We start from the raw sequence: 21,498 nt of genomic DNA on the forward strand, positions 1-21,498 counted from the left end.
CATACTTCAGGAGTGTCAGTGTTCCGGACCTTGCCAGTTTTGATTGCCATCCCAAGACAACTGGGTCAGGCCTTCATTAATTTTTCAAACTGCAGCTGATCTGATTTAGGGGATTTTTCCCCACATCAAATTCAACATCTCATTCCCTTTAAAAAGAAGAGGGAGGAGAGGAAGTCCTGCATTTTTAGAATGTGGGTGGAATGGGTGAGTCAGAGGGGCCTCTGTATAGGCAGAGTCACTGGTGTACACAAGGATGGAGTGAGTGTGTGTGTGTGGAATGAGGTCACAGCACCACTAGAAGCAACATTAGGAAAGAAACCCAGTAATCCTAATTGGTTCTGAATAACTAAAACCCTTCATTTCAAATTTGCATCGTTCATGTTGAGTCGAAAGCTAGAGTTCTTTCATCTGTGAAAAATAAAACATGAAGTGGAAGGTGGCTGGAGGGACTGATGACACTTGGGTGATGATAGATATATAGTGCCAGGCGGGGGGGGGGGCAAATCCACCCACAGAAAAGAACATTGGCAAAGATCAGACAAAGGCAGCAGAAAAGAAAAGAGAAAGAAAGCGAAGAATTCTGAGCTCTCCTACTAGAAGATGCAAGGGAGGAGGCAGGTACAGAAAGAAATATGTGAATTATGCAGTGGTATCACTTAGGGTGTCAGACCGACAAGTCTGTACAGCTTGATGACTTCAAAGCTGAATGACAAGGTGAGAGTCAGAGGTGAAAAGTGAATGAATGTAAGAAAAATCAAATGCATCAGACCGTTTATTCGCTTGTAAAACCATGGATTTCTTCATAGAGATTTTCTTTGCGTCGTTAAACGCTGCCGACTTTTGCCACATCTGTCTGTTTCTTCCTGGAACTCCTCATTGCCTGGAGGATTGGGAACCAGAAATGTAACTGAGGAAGAGAGGAAATATAGATATATTTACAAGTGAGTGCCTACAATGAATTTGAAGGTGCCCTCTCTACCATCTTTCTCAGTCTAGAACAAGAATGGGGAGCTAAATTCTTATGTTTCTTCTTTCCTCTCTGAAGAAGTGGGGGCAGGCAAGTGGCTTAGCACCCTTCTCAAGCAAGATGGTAGCTGAACATCCACTCCCCTTCATCCAAGTGGAGTTTGGGGTATATATAGTTGACTCATAACTTGCACACATTTAACTTGTGTGATTGCAGCTTTATGCACTTGGTGGCCAATCACAAAAATTAAATGCACGCAAGTCTGATGGCTTAAAAACGTCTTCCGTGCCAGGTTTTCCTGTGCAGAAAGAGCTTTTAATTTCACATAATTTCTCTGGGAAGGTCTCACGAGATCTTGCAGGGCTGTCAGAGATCTTGCAGGAGTCTCCCAGAGCCAGCATGAGAGACTCCCAGAACAAAGCCATTCTGAGTACAAGCTTTCATGTGGCCACTAATTTGGAAAAGAAGCAGGAAGGGGAAAAAGCCCAAGAGAACAACCTACAGGAAATTACTCCAAGAGGAATCAACGAGGGGCAAATAGGTTGCCTTTCTATCTGTCGTCTCCCTCTACCGACTCAGTGCTGTTGCTTTACTCCCAACACATCCTTTCTTTTGAGGGAAAAGGAAATTTCTAGACCAGTGGCAGGGGACTGCTGTGTGGGCCTAATTAGGGCCTGTCAGGCCATTTTGGGCAAACCATGTCCACGTTTACTGCACCTGCTGCTGTATGCGGCATCTGGCATTGGAAAGCAAGCTGCAACTGCGGCAAATGAATAATTGGGAAAGGCCTGCCTTCCTTTGCAGGCATGGATTGGGTTTGAAACTTATCCCTGCTGTGGTTAGAGAGGCAAGCCCTTGTGTCACAGCAGAAGTGGGGCTGTGCAAACAGCACCTGAAGTGAGTCCAAGCATTACTTTCACAGCAGATGTGCTACCAGAATAGCTTGGGATGTTTGGCTTCTACGGTAGTTCATAAAATCCATTAAAAATATATATCAAGATTTCCCTTGCCCCATGTATAGGCAAAGGGAGTGAGCAAATCATCACTGTTGCCAGAAACTACAGATAGGCTTGTGCTCTGACTCTGGTTTCAGTTTGGTAGTTTCTAGGATCAAGCTTTAAGACAGCCCTACATTCCATGCTGTTTGTAACTTACCGTTGCAAACGAATTCAGCTTCCTCTTCTCATTCCTCTCGGGGAACTTTGATCTTTTCTTTAGTAATTTTGAGTGCAGATACTTTATCCGTTTCACGTCTGTGCTAGGATAGAATGATGTTGCCACTAGGATTTTAAGTTGCGTAAATGTCGAGACGCACAGCCCAAGCACTGTTAAAAAGAAGATGATGGCACCCAGTTGGATCCAAGTGGCTGAGTGGGGAACATTTGGTCTGGGAATACAGGCATGCTCAAAGAGAGGGCTGCTGAAGGAAGTCTTATTGTCCACAATCTCCCCATGGTTGAATATGAATTTGTCGGAATTTTTCTGCACAAGAGACGTGAAAGAAAAATATTAAAAAGAAGTTGGCATGAGCATTGCTTCCTCCTATGAAATACCTGGTGCATGATGCTTCAAAGTCAACAAAGCAGAAGCATTGCAACTCAGCAGTGAAATTCCTTCCAGGGTCTCTGTGTGTTTCAAGTCTCCTACAGGACATTAACAGTCGCTTAACTACTGGGTCAAACCTGCTCTAGGCAATTGCTTAAACCAGTAAGGTCCCTTTGACAACCAGCTTGCAAGAGATGTGCGATTTGGAGAATGCTTAAAGGAATGCTTAAAGCATCATCATACACAGTAGCTGAGACAGCCTTAGGTAAGGATGTAAGAACCATGCTGGATCAAACTAAAGCTCTGTCTGTTCAAAGTATAGGGAACCTTTGGCCCCCTAAATGTTGCTGAACTGCAACTCCCATCATCCTTGGCTCCTGGCCGTGCTTGCTGGTGTGGATGGGAGTTGTAGTTCTGCAACATCTGGAGGGCCAAAGGTTCCCCACACCTCGCCTATTCAAACAGGCACCAGTGGAGAACCAGATGCTTATTGGAAACGGACAACCAGACATGGAGACACAAAACCCCACACTGCACCCCCCCCCCCATCGATACCCAGTGGGATAGTCCTCTTTCAACCTGGAAAGTCCTTTAGGTATCTTAAAGATTTTCCCTTTACCTCTATAAATTTCCCTAATGTCATTTTGAAACCATATTAAGTGTGTGGCCATCATCACATCCTGTGTCAGTGAATTTTGCAGGCGTGTGATTTGGGGAGAGGGGTAGGAAACCTGAATGGAGCCCATTTGGTTCAACTTCCTTCAAAAGGAACAAGTAACAAATGAGTGAATAAATATGAATGGGTTTGTTTTCACTGTCCCATTCATATCTCATTTGCCCAGAATTCACTAGACATTACAATATTCCAGTGAAGAATTGGCAGCTGTCATTGTAGGCTGTTATCTCCCCTTACTCCATGCCTGGGAACACATCTGCAAACCAGAGAAACTGTTGGTCTCGTGCACACACATCAACCTTTCACTCACAACCACATGTGTGCGCACACACTGGAAACATACACACAGTACAGCACACAAACACAGGCTTGGAGGAAAAATGAATTGGCTACAAATGATGGTTTCCAATGCACTTAATCTGTTAGTGCAAGGATTTGCAATTCACAATAGACCTTGCCTCTGCTCCTCCACTTGCAGGCATCCCCCATTCTCCCCCAAATCTGCTCTGGAGGGTTGGGTGAACCCCAGAACAGATTTAGCGGGTGCACACAGGGAGAAGGGACTTTCCATTGCACAGGCAAAAACCCTTGCACTAGCATTCAAAGCACTACACTCAAAGGCTTATTTCAAGCATAATTTCAATGGGGATAGGGGGGCAAATGGTCCCTATGGGCCTCAGAGAAGACCTTTGTGGGTGTACCCATGAGCACCACATTATGACTTTCACCCTGGAACAATACAGCACTTGGGGCATTCTGGGGAACCTCCCCAAAAGCAACCACCACCACTAGAGTAATAGGGCACTGCTAACTCCATCACACCATATTGCAATTTCCTTGCAATATCTGGTGGGCCACAGAGCACTGGATTAAATGGACCCTTCCCAGCATGGAAATTCTTCCAAGAGTATCATCCAGCCAACCTGATGCCCTCCATATATTTTTGACTACAACCTCCCTTAGTCTGAGTTTGCATGGAGAAGGGTTAGGGATGAGGGAACATGTAGCTGAACAACATAGGAACCGTAGGATTGGGACCTCTGAGGGTCATCTAGTCCAACCCCTTTGCACTGCAGGAATTCTCAACATGTGGTCCCCCCATCCAATTGGAAACTTTAGCTTTGCAAATGTGCTAGCAGTTTAACTGCTGCACCACTACATCATCCAGGCTGGTGAAGCCTGCTCTAGACTTGTGACCCAAGTCTGCAAGAATCTGCTAGATAGTTTAGTGCTGGAAGGCTTGCACTCACTTTAAACACACCTGATACCTAGTAGACATGCCCTTTCATATTGATATATAGTGGCTGCTTCTGGTTGCTCAATGGAGATATATGGGCACTTTGCCTATGTACAGAAGTACTCTGTGTTTATCACTTCACATGCCCCAGTCCTGACCATTGGCATTAAAAACAGCCTGGGATCAATGAGTTACCAGCTCCAGTTGCCTCCAATATTTTCTCGGACATTCTGGTGTTACCTTCAGTCAATGCAGCTGAAGGTGTGCAAGCAGAAATGTATCTGCAAGTCCTAATTTGGGGAATGGGGATTGGGCACAGGAGGGCAAAGCCTATCTTTGCTCTGTGGCTTTGACTGCTCCCTAAGATGTACTGCATGGGGGAAATTTGAGATAGCAGTCACTGGGAATAAATACACACACATACACAGAGTTTTTGCCTTATTTCCCCTTTGGGGAGTAAATTACCTGACACACACATGGGAGGCAGCAAAGGAAATTTCATCGTCCAATCACACAACAGCAGGTGTTATTTAAATCCCTTCCTGTTTTGTTGTAATTGGAAGTTAAGCACTAGTTATGTTGCTGAACTCAAATACCCTGCTCTCTGGAACACCTGAGATTCTTATAATTGCTTCTTGGATAAATGGTTTCTTTAGGGGAAAGAGGAAAGTTGATTGCTCAGCACAACCAGCTCTAAGAGGAAGTAATGGGAAATTCACCTGCTGAGGAGCAAAAAATTCAACGCAAAAGGAAAGAACTTGGGCTGTACTACTAAAGCAGGCAAATGTCTGGAAGTCTATTAGAAATACTTTAGTTCTTGAGGGTACCAAGGGAGTGTATAAGATATATAACAGAGTTCTTGGGATCCCATTTTGCAAGCTGTCCCATCTATTTCTTTGGAGTCTGTTGGCGGGGGCGGGGGGTAGATATCTGAAGTGCATTTCCTCCAGTGAAAAACTTAAACCCACAAGTAGTTACTTCACAGAACCAATTTGATGAGATGGCAAAAACAGAATAAATTGATCACATTGAGGGAGGATCATCTGATAACATGTCACACAAATGAGGGTTGACTCTGGCCAACCTGCCTGCATCTGCAGGGGGGGAAACCAAAATTGGCTAACCCTTTCTATGAAACCTCAATGCTTGTTTTGCCCAATGTCAACCCAAGTATTCTGTTCCTCCATCTCTGCATTCTGCCCTGTATGGAAAAAAGAAGCTCTAATTCATTAACCATATCTTTAGAGCATCCTTTCTCAGCCTTGGGTCCCCAGGTGTTGGACTACAACTCCCATCATTCCTAGCTAGCACGACCAGTAATAAGGGATTATGGGAGTTGTAGTCTAACAACACCTGGGGACCCAAGGTTGAGAAAGGATACTTTAAAGGAAGGGTTGCAACTCAGTGACAGAGCTTGCAAAACGAAACGAAACAAAACCTTGTATGCAAAAAATCTCAGGTTCAATCCCCATCATTTCCAGGTAGGACTGCAACACTAGAGAGCTGTAGTCAGTTCAGTGTTGGCAATATTGAGCTAGATGGATTACTGGTCTGACTCAGTATAAGGCAGCTCTTCCCTTCAGTTCCCGGTTTGAGGGGGTGGCAGGCAAAGTGTCATCCGGTGGGTCTCCTCTTCTGCCAGCTCTGGAGGTTCAAATCACAGGAGCAGCACTAGGCAGCTGGGTCTAGCCACCTGTTTAATTTCCCAAAAAGCCCTAGAGCTGGGCTGAAGGCATTGTGGGAAATTAACATGGCAACTAGAAAATTGGGGGGGGGGGGTTAGGCAGAGCAATGGCAGCAGCTGCACAGGAGTTCCAGGTCCTGATGCCAGCCCTGCATTAGCCCCATAGCACTATCCCCAAACACCTATTCCGAGCTTGAGGATAATTCCCTCTTGTTCCCGAATGGCAATCAGTTCAACCTGGCACACTATAACATTGGGCAGATAAGTATAAATCCCACTTGCATCAGCTGACGGGGTTAGATAAGCAGAGAGGTCCTTCTGCCAAGCTCTCCTGGCTCAGCAGGCCACGGAGCAACCTCCCCCTTCTGCCAGACCTAAAAATGATTCAGCAGCCAGTCATTGAAATCTTGTATCTTCCCATGCTATGTTGCTAGCAATCTTTTAAACTGGAAATGACAGGGATTAAACTGGAGGCCTTTGGCCTGCAAATCATGCTTGAGCCTTTGCTGCAACAAGACACCCAAAAGAGGCCTCCCAAATTTTGCACTTCCGTTTCCTCTGGCCACACAAAACACTCAGCATAACCAACGTTCCAATCTGCCTTTTGCTGTTTTGTCATTGCTTTATACGCACAGGCTTTTTAAAGCCTGCGCCGTTCCACCACCCAACCTCATTTTAAGGCCTTCTGCGCTGTGTTTTAGCATAAGTTTACTCTGCAGAAAACTTGTATCTAAAGCAATAAAAGCCCAAGAAAAGTGCTGGTAACTGTAGCTAAGGTACTTACATGGTAATACAATTTCAAATGGACCTCTAGCTCAGGGAAATCTTGGAGATGCTTGCTCACTGAAAAAATGAGCCAGTAAAGCAAATAATCTACTGCTGCAAAGAGAGCCCAGATGCAAAGGTTAGCAAGCACAGGGAGAAAAAAGCGTGCCGTGCATCTCCTTTCTTTCTGGGTCTGGCAAAAGGATGGAACCATTGTGTACAGCTCTCTTTCTTCTTTGCTGAGGGGAAGGACGCAGAGCTTCCTTCGCTGCCACTGCCGCTCATCGTAGCGAATAAACGCTTTCGTAATGTAAGTGTTCTTAAACTTGATGTTGTGGGGACTCAGGAATTTCCTCATGAAGTGTAATGTCCCAAGAACGATGAAAAGAACCCCCAGCAGAGGGAGCACTTTCTTGCCCAGGTAGGGCGGTAGGGCTAGTATGGAGGAAATCTGCCTGGCAACGTTCTGGATGTGGAGCCTTGTCTCACTCAACCTCAGCTTCAAGCCTTCATCCGAAACGGCGTAAGACACATCTAGCTTGTCCTTCACTGACACAACGTCTTTGAACGGGTTGCCCAAGATCTTGCTCTGATTGTATATCCACCGAATCGCTTCGATGTAGCGGCCGAGGAAGGAGAAACGCTGCGATTGAAGGATGCAAGTGATGCTGTCTACCAGCTGATTTAGGTTGTGGAAAATGTTTTGGATGTTGCCAGCTACCACCGCCCCAGTCCCGGCAGCGATCAGGGCATTCCTTCCTTCGCGCAGGCCACAGGAAAGGAAGAAAAGCGCAGCAAAGCATCGCAGGTGCCTGGACAGAAACAAACCCATGGAAAGGGCAATCCAGAGGAATGGGGGTGCGACTGCAGAGAACGTGGGGTAGTCCGCTAGGAAGGAATACCCTGCTAGGAACAGGAACACATTCACCATCAAACTGACGGAGCTGCAGATCACAAACAGACACAACCGGCCCTTCCAGCCAGACTTCTTTTCGCCCACAAAATGTGTCCATATGTGCTGAGCAAACGCAGCAAAAGAAGTCATTTTCTTCAAGGGGCTGGAGATCCAGTAATGGTGACTGGGAATGGAAACAGATAGATGCCAAATTGATCTCTTAAGCAATCTATGGAGGTTATGCTTTATTCCTCAAAACTGAAAGACCTACCAGCACAGTTCTCATATATATCCAGGCGATCTGCACTAATGACACGATAGCAAGCTAATTTCAGCTGAGCAGGAGTTGAATAGGCAGCTGACATCTTGGAGGCAAGAAAGGAGCACTACGTCCAGGGCATTTTGATCTTGCATGATGATTCCTCAGACTGTCTGAATCTCTTCTCCTTGGGGCCTATCATGGGGGTTCACTGACCCTTTTCGAAGGGGTGGCTGTACCCTGAAGCTGAATGGATGGTGCAAATGGTTGTTTGATTACTCTGCCACTTAATCCAGGTTGTTGTTCAGTGTAAAAAGAAATAAACCAGAGGGAATTAATTCAACTCAATACATTCAATAGTAATTTTTTTAGCCATATTTCCTACTTCCAATGCCACTGGGACAATCAGTCCATCTCTCTTTATTATAAAATAAAATAAATGCATTTAAGAGACATCAGCTACATGGTTTATAGTTCACCAAGCAACACAACTCCAGCTTTCACTTGTTACTTGGCTCCCATTGTTTCCACATAACAAGTTTTCTCTAAAGAGGCAGAGCTGATTTATATGCATATTAGATTTTTTAACACAACACAATCAATCAGATTCTAATTAAATAAGATAAACTTTTCCAATTTTGTCCTGTAATGAGAGTCTGTTGCCTTAACAAATACTATTTTATAAGGATAACTTTATCTTTTGTTTTCAGCGCAGACACAGCAGGTTCCTAGGAAGTGGGGTAGATGTTTATACAGACACAGATCTTAAGATTATTAATATACTTCCCATTTGTGGATTTTATCATTATTCATGTGCCTGTATTACTATCTGTTCCGGCTCCAAAACAGAGATGAAGAAAGAGTAGGAATTTTCCAAAGATTACACCCTGGAAATCAATAGACCTTGAAGAACACCTTTCCCCATACCATCTCTCCTCCCTCCCCACCCCAATTGCCTGTTCAGAGTATCATTAGTGAAGGAGGTAATAATAGTGGTGGGCTGGAACACCACATTTTTCTGTAGCGGCCCTAAGACTATGAGGAGGTGTGCTCCAAACCTGGGAAGCCCATCAACGCCTCTCTCTTTTGTCCTTTGCTTTGACTGAAGGCTAAACTAATTTACATGGCAAATCACGGTAAAGGCAGCCATTTAACAAAATGGTGTCCTCCTGGTTTCTGTACACAAATGTCCCTAAGGGTTTCTCCCTGTTCTTTTATATGCATTTTCTTTCTATGGCGTATGACAAGACCTTCTTGGTGGTGGCTCCTTGTTTGTGGAATGCCCTTCCTAGCAAGGTGCATCTGCCTGCAACATTAACAACTTTTAAGAGGGATTTTTATAAAGTTCCTGTTCACCCAGACATTTGATGGCTGAAATACACTGTTTCCAGCAACCTTCACATTAGCCTGTATGCACTGGTGGTAACTTGTCTTGAACAAATAGTTACCCATGTTGCTGCTGCTCCCCTGAATGTGTCCAACGGCCCCAAGGTCCTGCAACAAGCAAAACAGCCTTGTTGGCCAAAACAGAAGCATTCTCTCAGCACCTGATTAATCATGCAGTCCTAAGCACACTTACTAATAAGTCAGTCCGATTGAGCCTATTGACTTATTTCAGAGGTAATTTCATTTGTATTGCAATGCATGCCTGTAATCCGATGTATGCATACTTTGTAATAAGTATATTGAACTTATTGGAACATATAGATTGGGACTCTTAACACCAGTACAGAAAAAGGGGGCGGGGAGCAGGAATGTTACTCTATACACTTCTGGCAGTACCTTGATGCTCAAGAATCTTTTTGGAAAGGCGATGCACTCGGCGAATCCAATTTGTAATGGATATGAAGCTGATGCCCTAGATCCTTTTGGTCCCCTGCATTGAGACTTCTGAATATTCCTTCCTTCTATTTATTCATAGCTGGACTCAGCTTTGTACCCTGTAACCAGCAGCCAACATTCTTGTTTGTTGTTATTGATTAAAACTATATTATAAAACAAACCACATTAATACTCATTTGCAGCCTGCTTAAAAACATAATTCTCAAGATTTACTTACAGATTCTCCTGCAAGGCACATTACGATTTTTTCATGGAGTGGTGCTTCTTGATTGTGTGGGGAAGGACTGACTAGTGCTGCAAAGAAGTTTATGCTGAATCATCCCAGCCATTCAACCCACCCACCCACCTAATGCGTCAGACCATTCTGAGATGGCCCTTGTTTTGATGACGATAAATGTGACTGAAACAGAATGTGGGTAAAATGGGGAAGTTATTTGCATTAAGAACTGTGGCCGATCTACGTAAACTTCCTTGGCATAATGATCTCCACTTACAAATAAAAGATGATGTTCAGAGTGGCACGTGAAGGTGGGCAAATCCACCTCTGCTAGGGTAAGGGAGAATGGTAGGAAATATTTATCATTACTACCTCACTCCCTACACCTTCCACAGAATAATACACTCTTGCCACTATGCTGGAGAGGCTGTGAGTAGGGCACATTTTTTCACATGTGGTGGTTGTGTCCTGATTTTGCTGCATTCTGGAAATATGACTTCAAGGAAATTAACAAAATTACCTGTCAATCCCTTCTCTCTGATCCACAACTGGCACTGATGCATATATTTGAAGGGCAGACTATGTCAGTAATGTATAAAGATGTGGTGGCTGCATGACTTGTGATCGCCAAGAACTGCCATCAGCCTTTTTTCCTTCATGGTACCACGAGATCTGGAATTTGACAATGATGGAGAAGTTAACACAGAGACTCAAGGCATTAAGTAAAGGAACTCAATCAGATTCCAAGATACATCTTTATTGCATTTATTTATTGAGACTTTCCCACCCCCTTGGAAAGCGACGGGAAAATGAATAAGTACAGTGGTACCTCAGGCTAAGAACTTCATTCATTCGGAAATGACTGGCAGAATCCGAGACCAGGGAGAAGAATCGGTGGAAGAAGACTGGAAAAAGTTTAAAGATTATTTACACAAATACTGTAAAATTAATGAATGCTAGAAGAATGTTGGAACGGAGTTATATGGCTTTAGTAGAAATGTTATAAGGAATTAAGTATAAATAGATTAATAGAATATTAAAGGAAAAAATAAGGTTAGAATGTGTTAAGATAATTATAGGATAGAAAACAGAGGAAGATGGAAAGGAATTGCTGAAACAATTAACAGAAGTGGAATACAAAAAGGGAGGTGTGAGGAGGTCGTTGAAATAAGTGAATGAAAGATAAGATACTGAAATTGTTTGATGTGTTTTAAGCTGTTTTTGTTTGGTTATGTGTCAGTGTTATGTAGTGTTTTTGTATTGTATTGTATTGTTTTTTTTTTGTAGTGTTGTGTTTAAATTGTTGGAAAAGTAATAAATATTATTTTTTTAAAAAAGAACTTCATTCATTCTGGAGGTCCATTCTTAACCTGAAACTGTTCTTAACCTGAGGTAAAACTTTAGCTAATAGGGCCTCCTGCTGCCGCTGTACCGCAATTTCTGTTCTCACCTGAAGCAAAGATCTTAACCCGAGGTACTATTTCTGGGTTAGCGGAGCGGAGTCTGTAACCTGAAGCGTCTGTAACCCGAGGTACCACTGTAAACATTTCTGATAAATGAAAAGGGGGAAGAGACACAGAACATTACTCAGCAAATGGTTTAGATTATCAGCAAGCTGGAAAATCTACTTAGTTACCACTAATTATTAATAGTTTTGAATAAGAGGAACATTGTGGTTGTTTTTACCATCATATATATTGGAATAACAGGAACTGCTGAAGAATTGCTGAAGAATTGAAGGGAGATGCAGTGGAATGACCTCTTCTGTTCCTAAAAGGAGGACCAGAATTTTTATGATAATTGCTTTATGGTGGAATGAATGTGTATCCTCCTCCCACCTCCCTCTCTCCTCAGTGTGAGTCACATGCCTTGAGAAACATTTCATTGTGTGAAAAAGAAGAAGTGCAACTGTTTTGTAACAGTTTGCAACGGCATTGCTTTGAAACTGGGTGTGAATGTAACTGAAAGAAAATTACTGTATTTTGTTTGTTACATAGATACACCCCACGTTTCCATCAAAAATGCCCACGGCAGCTAAACAACAATAACATGCAGAATAAAAAAATAATCAAATCACCAACAAGTAAGCAATATGACAAAACAACAACAGATTAGAGCAGATAAAAATGGCAGCTAGTTAAAATACAATTAAATGAGAAATGTGGGTTTAAATACAGCAGAGCAAAACAAAACAACCCAGCAGGCCAAGTGGATATTTACATTTTTTGAAGGGCTTTGCCTGTTTGCAGAAGACCATCAACAAGGGGGCTGGACAAGCCCCATCTGGTAGGAAAATCCAAAGTCTGAGGACACATTCAAGAGGTTGCTGCAATCAATATCAGTGAGTATACCTGTACGATGCACACATTTCTAAACACATTTCCATCTCATTCACAATTTTGGGTACCCACTTTTTAAAATTCTTAAGTGTAAACCTAAAAACGCAGTAGCTAAAATCCAGCATGGAGTTTGCCATGCTTAAAGTCCCACTGATTTCAATGGCGCTTAAATGCACATACATGTGCCCTGGGTTGTGTGAAGAAGGCACAATTCCACATGCAATATTCCTGTAAAGAAATGTGAGAAGAAGAATTTGCAGTGCAATGATTTCAATGGATCTCAAACAGGATAAGATCCCTTAAATGATCCATGATTGAATGTATAACTGGGATGATCAAGTTCCCTACCTCATCTTACATGACCCTGGAAATAGGAGTGAAATATACGTCAACCATAATTGAAAGTGATTCCAAGGTTTGGGGAAATAAAGGGAAGACGCTAGAATCTTTGGTAAATCACAGAACTAGTTGTTGACAATGAAAGTGAACTCCCAGGACAAACTGCAGCAGCCCCAGTCAGAGAAAGTTATTGGCACCTAAGACCAATTGAAAACAATGGAACTTAAATTAGTCACGGCTGATTTGTCCTATTGATTTCAACATGATTTAGGTGGAACTAATTTTCTCCCATTCCTTCTGCTTTCCTTGATTTCTGATCAGGTGTATACATGGAATAAGACTCCGCACATATGCTGGAATAATACATATGCCTTTGGAAGCTCTCAGGTATGGTGTTAAAGTGATGAATACCCTTTATCCTCCCTGCATCTGGAACCCAGCATGCACTACCTCTGAACATGGAGGTTCAACTTCACTATCATAGCTAATGGAAATTGTGTGATCCTATTCATATCTGTGATATACCCACTTGAATATGTCTGATCCCTCCAGTCTGGTCGCCATCCCCATGGATGTCTATAATGGGCTCTGAAATTGCATGGAACTCACTGACAAATCGCTTTTTGTTAGAAACTCCATTTCACTACTTGCTGAAGAGCATGCTGTTAAAATGGAGTAAGGATCAAACTAAAGTTTGCTTATTTTTTCTTTAAAAGTTTATGTTGCTTGATTGTAAAAAAAGAAAGACTCAAAATGGTTTTCAAAAGTGACACTATTGTTAATGTCTATGTCAAATATATGCAAATGATGATAAAGTGATACAGATATGAGCATTAAAACTGGTATTTAGATGCAAGTAAAGGTAAAGGGACCCCTGACCATTAGGACCAGTCGCAGACGACTCTGGGGTTGCAGCACTCATCTTGCTTTACTGGTCAAGTACAGCTTCTGGGTCATGTGGCCAGCATGATTAAGTCGCTTCTGGTGAACCAGAGCAGTGCACAGAAATGCCATTTACCTTCCCGCCACAGCGGTATCTATTTATCTACTTGCACTTTTTGGCATGCTTTCAAACTGCTCGATTGGCAGGAGCAGGGACCGAGCAACGGGAGCTCACCCCATCGCGGGGATTCGAACTGCCAACCTTCTGATCGGCAAGTCCTAGGCTCTGTGGTTTAACCCACAGCGCCACCCATTTAGATGCAAGCTGACCCCCAATGCACAGCTCTTCGTTATTAAATATATTCTGCAATGAATAAATACATTCTGGGGGGAAATGTTATTTGCAATGAATAAAACGACTAAGAAGAAAACTATCATACTGGAGTGTGATTTTCCTGGCAGCTGGCTTCTCCAGCAGGTGCCGATAACACTGGAGCAAGGGGCCATGCTGGCTCACCACTGGAGCAAGCCAGACACTCACAGTGTGGCTCTGCCCCTGCTATTTCAAGGGCATCTACGAAACGGGATGCACAGCATGCATAACTCACACCAGGGTCTAGATTGTGCTGAATGCAAGAGTGTAATTGAATGTTGCATCAGTATGTCAATACAACCTGCATTCTTTTCCCTGCAAAAATCCTGCTACTTCATAAGAAGCACTGCAAAGATAGCAAGTAAGAAGCACAGGCTTAAGAGCTGCCCTTCATACATTCCAAAAAACAATAGTGAGGAAGGCAGGGAGTGGGGCATTTGGTGAGTCCCCCTCCCCCCAATACCAGCATCGACAACCAGCACCCTTAGGGAACTGTTGTGGTCCTCAGCACCATGGAAGGCCCACCTGCACCGTCACGGCCCAACAGTTTGGTCTGAGAGCCACTAATTTCCAGGGGGTTGGACTAGATGATCTTCACGGTCCCTTTTCAACTCTATGATTCTATGATTTCCCATAATTCCCAAGGTTTGGTCATTCAGCACAATTCCCCAGAGCAAATGCTATGTCAGAGGCACAATGGGAAATTCAAATGGGGGATTGTTCACCAATTGAAGCACCGCCATTGTTGGTCACCAGGAAACACAGCAGAGACCCATCAGAGGACACTTCTGAGACAGATCATGAAGATACCCAGCAAAGTATTTCTTTCTGCAAAAACCTAAAAGGTCAGATGACAGCCTGAAATCTGTTTAGATTTTGGTAAACTGCAATAACTATTCTAAACATTCTAAACAGAGAGAGATTAAGCTTTCCCTCAGGTGAACACAGAGATGAGGAATGATTGAAAGATGAACGTGAGGCAGTTTTTATGTGCATTACAGAGTCTTGTATATATGCTCCCAAAGGTGAGTTGAATCATGCATTTTCCTGATAGCATAACAGCGTACTGCCTTCCCTGTAAGGATCTGAAGATGAAATATTATGGAGCAGAACTTCTTTCTGTGGAAGTAATTTATGGATTTTAGTCCAAGTGTGTGAAGGATCAACCTCTGCTAATTTTTTGAGGCGCTCTCTTCAACTTTTCCTAGTTACATGTCATGCACACCCTGAAAGTATAACAACTTTTATTTATTTATTTTATTTATTATCAGCTTCAGCCAAACTGATCTTCCGCTTGGACTACTGCAATGCGCTCTACGTGGGGCTACCTTTGAAGGTGACCCGGAAACTACAACTAATCCAGAATGCAGCAGCTAGACTGGTGACTGGGGGCAGCCGCCGAGACCACATAACACCAGTCTTGAAAGACCTACATTGGCTCCCAGTACGTTTCCGAGCACAATTCAAACTGTTCATGCTGACCTTTAAAGCCCTAAATGGCCTCGGCCCAGTAGACCTGAAAGAGTGTCTCCACCCCCATTGTTCAGCCCAGGCACTGAAGTCCAGCTCCGAAGGCCTTCTGGTAGTTCCCTCACTGCAAGAAGCAAAATTACAGGGAACCAGGCAGAGGGCCTTCTCGGTTGTGGCGCCTACCCTGTGGAACGCCCTCCCACCAGATGTTAAGGAAATAAACAACTATCTGATTTTCTGAAGGCAGCCCTGTTTAGGGAAGTTTAAACGTCTGATGTTTTAATGTATTTTTAATCTCCTGTTGGAAGCAGCCCAGAGTGGCTGGGGAAACCCAGCCAGATGGGCAGGGTATAAATGCTGCTGCTGTTGTTGTTCCTAGTGTGGCCCATTTGGCTAGTGACATCAAGCCAGAAGCCCACTTGACAACTGGCATAGCGCAGTCACTTCTGACTAGGGATTATGGATGAATCTTGTTCCCTTTGGACTACCAACTGCAAAAACTGAGGCAGCAATCTCAATATTCCAACCAAACATAAGAACATTGAACCACAACACTAACGCAGTAATTCAACGTGCCCAAGCTAGCATTTAAAGCCCTCAACAATTTAGCCCCCAAAATCTGAGACACCACCTCCTTTCCTACAGACCCTCTCAGGTCTGTAGGAACACCATGACCACCACCAAGAAGATGGATTAGTACAGTGGTGCTTCGCAAGACGAAAAGAATCCGTTCTGTGATTCTCTTCGTCTAGCGGTTTTTTCGTCTTGCGAAGCAAGCCCATTGAAGGATTAGCGGATTAGCGCTATTAGCGGCTTATCTGCTGATCGGATCAGCTGATAAGCGGCTTAGCGGCTTAGAAAAAAGGGGGGGAAGGAAAAAAAACCAGCAGGAACTCGCAAGACATTGTCGTCTTGCGAAGCAAGCCGATAGGAAATTCGTTTTGCGAAGCACCTCCAAAACGGAAAACTCTTTCGTCTAGCGAGTTTTCCGTCTTCCGAGGCATTCGTCTTGCGGGGCACCACTGTATTTGGCATTGATTAGAATTTGTCACACTCAGCAGACACCCACTGAAATCAATGGATTTAAGACTAGCAAATCTATCAATCTCAAGGGATCTACTCCAACTAGAACTCAGCTGGATACCATCTAACAGAAGCAGCAACAACGGGACCTTTATGTACACGTTGTTTTACAAAGAAGAAGAGTTTGGATTTGATATCCCGCCTTTCACTCCCCTTCAGGAGTCTCAAAGCGGCTAACAATCTCCTTTCCCTTCCTCCCCCACAACAAACACTCTGTGAGGTGAGTGGGGCTGAGAGACTTCAGAGAAGTGTGACTGGCCCAAAGTCACCCAGCAGCTGCATGTGGAGGAGCGGAGACACGAACCCGGTTACCCAGATTACGTGACTACCGCTCTTAACCACTACACCACACTGGCTGCTCACAAAGAGCAGCCCCCACCCAAAGAGGCTTACAATCTAGAACTGACCCAGGGAAAGAGGAAGGTGGAAATGGAGGCATGGCTAGGCAGGGCATAATAATCCTTGTCAGGTCTTTCTAAGTACGTATGTCCTTGTTAGCCCCTAGTAATGAGTTTATAAACAGTAACCTCAGTGAGTATTGGAGGGCAGAGCTGGCATATAAAACTTGTTCAGGAGTGACCGCTACAAAGGGATTGGAGCTGCCAGCTCACTGCCTTGATTAACAACCCCCATAAATACCATTCTCTGCCGCCGCCCCAAACTTCACCTCTGCCTGCTGGTGCAGTGCAGCTCTGTGTGCACATCAAGGAAAGCCCGCAGTACCCACTGCATTTTTGACCTCTTTTCTTTACATTTGATTCTTTTTAATGCCATGCACAGCATAATTACAGTTTTGTCTCCAACGCAAAAACCAAGCGTTCTGCCAAATATTCATTGATGCAGGTTGCAGAGAGCGCTCTCTCGTGCCCCCCGAGCAACCTGGCTTTGCTTTATGTAGGATTTTCAATTAATGCACAACTGAGGCAAGGAGACATTTTAGCTGCTACTGTCTTAACACGCAGCATTGGTTCCTTTCACTGGTGTTCGTTCTGTCTCAGGGAAGGTTTCGCCGGGTGGTCCATGGTGCATCAGGAGGAACGAACAACAGTTAACGCTGCCAAAGACTATTGCAGGCTGCAGCACATTCTCTTGAAACCAATTACATTTATTGTTCTTATCCGCATGAGTCTGTCTGAGCAAAGTCAGCTAATTGGTGACTGCCTTTTTCAGCATTCTGATTTCAGGGAGGAAAGAAAGCCAGAGGATCTGCTTTGGAGATATCAGTGCTCTGCATTTGGAAATGCAGTTTGAAGAGGAGAGGGGGAGGAGACAGCGTTGGATGGGGTGGCGGTGGCAGTGAGTGTGCGTTATATTGCTTAATGTTTAACTTTTAAACTGAAACGAAGGCAAGAAAAATCGAGTTGTAGGGGGAAAAGAACTAGAAAAATGATTTGATTCTGCCTTTCTATATTGTATGTATTCACCTCAACACTCAAATTACAGTGTGTGCAAAGGCGGTCGTGTCCCCCTTAGCTACTTTTCTATGAAGGCTATTTGGGGGAGACTATGTTATGCCTACAATTATATGGCTATGGGGAAATAAGGGGTGGGAACTGTGGGTTTCATTAAGGTCCTGCTACGTCTCCCGGCTCCAAAAAATCAAGCACTGATATACATTACCAAAATGAAGAAAAGAGCCATGAACAGTAAGCTCTTAAATTGCTACTCCCCCTGCCCCCACCCTGCCTTTCTCCCAGCACAGGACCCAAAACAGCTTACAACATAAACAAATACAACTAGGAGCAAATCGATCAGCTCAAATATTCTTTTTTTAAAAAAACAATTTGCCCTATTATAAAGAGCACTGAATTTGAACACCTAAAACCATTTAAAAACACATTAAAGAAAAGCAAATGTGCAACACCTGCCCCTAGAAGACCCTGTCACAATAGCCAGAGTTAGTGGCCAAAAAGACCAGGTTTTGTTTTTAAAATATTTGCCTATTGGCAAAAGGAAACATGGAAGTAGCTGCTGAAAATACTCCAGTGGAAAGGCCAGACCAGGTTTTCTACATACTGTAAGTGTGGCATTAGGTATGGAATTTTTTTTTTTTATAAAGAAAATAGCCTCCTCAAAACTAAGGGGGAGAAGTGCTGTAAATGCAGACTGCCTCCCCCCTCTTTGCTACCCACAAATTCTGGCAGCAAAGAGCTGGCATTTAGGCTAAAAGGAAACCTAATTCCACTGTGATCCTTTAAGCTGCAAGGTGGATTGCCTATTTGCAGTTTAGGAATGGTGTAAAAGCCCAACGTGCCTGAAACAGTGGTGGGACTGAGAGAAAGATGACCCCAGATGTTCTTAAAGCCTAAGCAGGCTCAACAGGGAGATACAGTCCTTCAGAGAGCCTGGACCCAAGCTGTATAGGACTTTGTAGGCCATAACCAGCACTTTGAATTGTGCCTGGAAATGGACTGGTAGCCAGTGGGGCTGTTGTTAACAAGGAGTTTCTGTTCTACCTGTAAATGGCTCTGGTTAGCAACCTAGCCTCAGCATCTTAGACCCACTGAAATTCCCAGACCCCAATGGCACATTACAGCAATCCAAACAGAACGTAACTAATGCATATATTGCCGCATCCCGATCAGACATGCCTAGGAATAGGCACAGCTAATACACTAGTTTTAAATATGCAAACACACATACAGTCATCTCCAAAACTTGGGCGTTTAGGCTCATGGGGTGGATCCAGGAGTGCACCCAAGCCGTGAACCTGAGCTTTCAGGGGAAGAGTAACCCCATACGTTGTGGCTACTGGTCATTGATAACCTTATCCTTTGTGAATTTGTCTAATTCTCTGGGAGTGATTTTAACTATGTGATGTGTGAAAAAAGGGCATCCTTTTGGCTGTCCTGAATCTTCCAATGCTTAGCTTCACTGGATCCCCTCAAGTTCTAGTGCATAATTTTGTCTACCTCTTCTCCTATTTGTCTTTTCTCTAAACAAACAAAATCAGAGTGGAATTGCTCCATCCCATTGGTTATTTTGGCTGTCCTTTTCTGAAGCTGAAGGACTGTGTTTTATCCAAAATGCACTGAGGTATAACAAAGAGTTTTGCATCAGTGAGCACCGCAGCCCATTCCTTGCTTTGCTTTGCTCAGAACAAGCTCTAAACCATTTTGCAACAACAACAGAATCAGGACATTAAAAGGTGCGGCCGTTAACATTCCTTCACACCTGGACTGAAGGAAATGGGGATTTCCTCTTTCTCCCAGCCAGCATGCAAAAAATGAGAGTGGAAAGGGATTGCATAGGTTAATGCTTTCTCATTGCTGGAGGTCAAGAGATGTGAAGGCTTCTGTCTCTCTCCTTATGGTCATAACCCTCTGCAACACTGTAAGGCAGCCATTGCTAATCTGGTGCCCTGCTGATCTTTTTGACTATAACTCCCACCAGTTCCAGCCAGCACAATTCACTTGGCTAGAGCTGGTGGGAGTCATAGCCCGCAACATATGGAGGGCACCAAGTTGGCAAAGGCTGGTGTAAGGGATGCTTAAGCACTCCTCCCCAATTCTGGGGGTGCAGCAACTTGGGGATGGCAGGATATCTTGGACCAGCCCTACCACTAGCCTGCCCAGATCTGGCAACCACCCGAAGACAGCAATTCTCAGTTCATTAAGTTCTCAAGGTGCCTTAAAAAAGCTTCCCCATTGATTTCATTGGAAGCAGGATCAATGTAAAAGGCATTAAAATTCTGAGTGGTCAGTGATTCATAACCCTGTCCGCATTCTGTATCGGTGGCTTGCATGCAATATGTAAAATCTACACGTTAGACAGAGCATTTCTATGCAATTATCCGAGTCCCCAGAGTACATCTGATGGATTATAAATTGCCAAGAAATACAGTTCCCTAGAAGCCAGTTTCACAGCAGTATCTGGGTTAATGCAAATTATTCCCCTTGCCACTAGTGGCTAAACTAATGCAGTGATGGTGTATCTCATTTCCTGAGCTAGAGTGGGAATAGAACACAATAAAGTTGTGCGCTAACATGAGCAAATAAAAAGAAGATGCCCTCTTTTCCATGCAGAATTAAAGGTGACAACTAGAAATTCTGGAACAACCCCAAATGCTTTTTAAAGGATTCAGGAGAAACAGATGCAAAGTGGATTGTAAAAACCATTGCTTTAGGTTAAAATTGTATGTCAACTGAAAATTGTTAAGGAACCAATAATTCTTATTATTTAAGAGCCAGTGTGGTATAGTGATTAGAATGTTGGACTAGGGGCTCAAATCGCCACTCAGCTGTGAAGCTCCCTGGGGGAACCTTAGCTCATTCACTGTCTTTGAATCTAACCCACCTCACAGGGTTGTTGTGAGGATAAAGGTGGGAAGCAGAGAACTATGCATTCCACTTTGATGGGATATAAATGCAAAATGAACAAGATCCTCCCATTTATTTCCTGGTGCCAGGACTGAACCATCCTTCTTTGCTATATTTATTCTCACTAAAGTACTTCTTTATTTTACAAATATATAGACCACTTCACATCCTGAAGCCATCAAAATGTATACAGGGTAAATATGAAATAAAACACAAAATCTCCACGTTCTAAAAAGGGTCACATCCAGTGCTATGCAAAGCTATCTCCTCTGCCCCCCCCCCAAATCTGTTCCAAAGGGAGCTCCCAATCCTCTAGAGCAGATTTTGAGGGTGCAGAAGAGGCTGTGGGGAGACGTGGGGAAAGTATCATTGCATGAACGGAGGTCTGTTGTGTGCGTGAAACAGCAGCAATGGATAAAACCCAGTAAAACCAACTCTACAAACTCTAAAACAATCAAATAATTTCTACAAAGTATAAAAGCAATAAAACCTTTTTCCCCCTGCAGATGTACAAAATGACTGGGTCATACCTCAGGAAAAGCCCCCTTAAACAAGCGTCTTCAGTAGGCACTTAAAGATCATGATGCTAGCCGCTTATTCCAGTGG

General features: G+C 43.7%; 1 protein-coding gene across 6 annotated transcripts in view; it reads right to left on the reverse strand.

Annotated features, from left to right (window-relative positions):
• DCSTAMP (dendrocyte expressed seven transmembrane protein) overlaps positions 1-21,498 on the reverse strand; it is a 45,337-nt gene that overhangs the window by 3,876 nt on the left and 19,963 nt on the right. For 3 of the 6 annotated variants that reach the window (XM_083516834.1, XM_083516835.1, XM_083516836.1), the window contains exons 3-8: positions 10,608-10,759; positions 9,811-9,968; positions 9,477-9,522; positions 6,894-8,314; positions 2,123-2,449; positions 770-907 (exon numbers count right to left, since the gene is read on the reverse strand). In XM_083516834.1, the coding sequence (XP_083372960.1) occupies positions 824-907; positions 2,123-2,449; positions 6,894-7,919 (1,437 nt within the window). In that variant the 5' untranslated portion in view covers positions 7,920-8,314; positions 9,477-9,522; positions 9,811-9,968; positions 10,608-10,759 and the 3' untranslated portion in view covers positions 770-823. The other 3 variants (XM_083516837.1, XM_083516839.1, XM_083516838.1) reach the window with 3 other exon arrangements.

Source organism: Podarcis liolepis (genome assembly GCF_965112155.1).
Source record: "Podarcis liolepis genome assembly, chromosome: 8".
Lineage (NCBI taxonomy): Eukaryota > Metazoa > Chordata > Lepidosauria > Squamata > Lacertidae > Podarcis > Podarcis liolepis.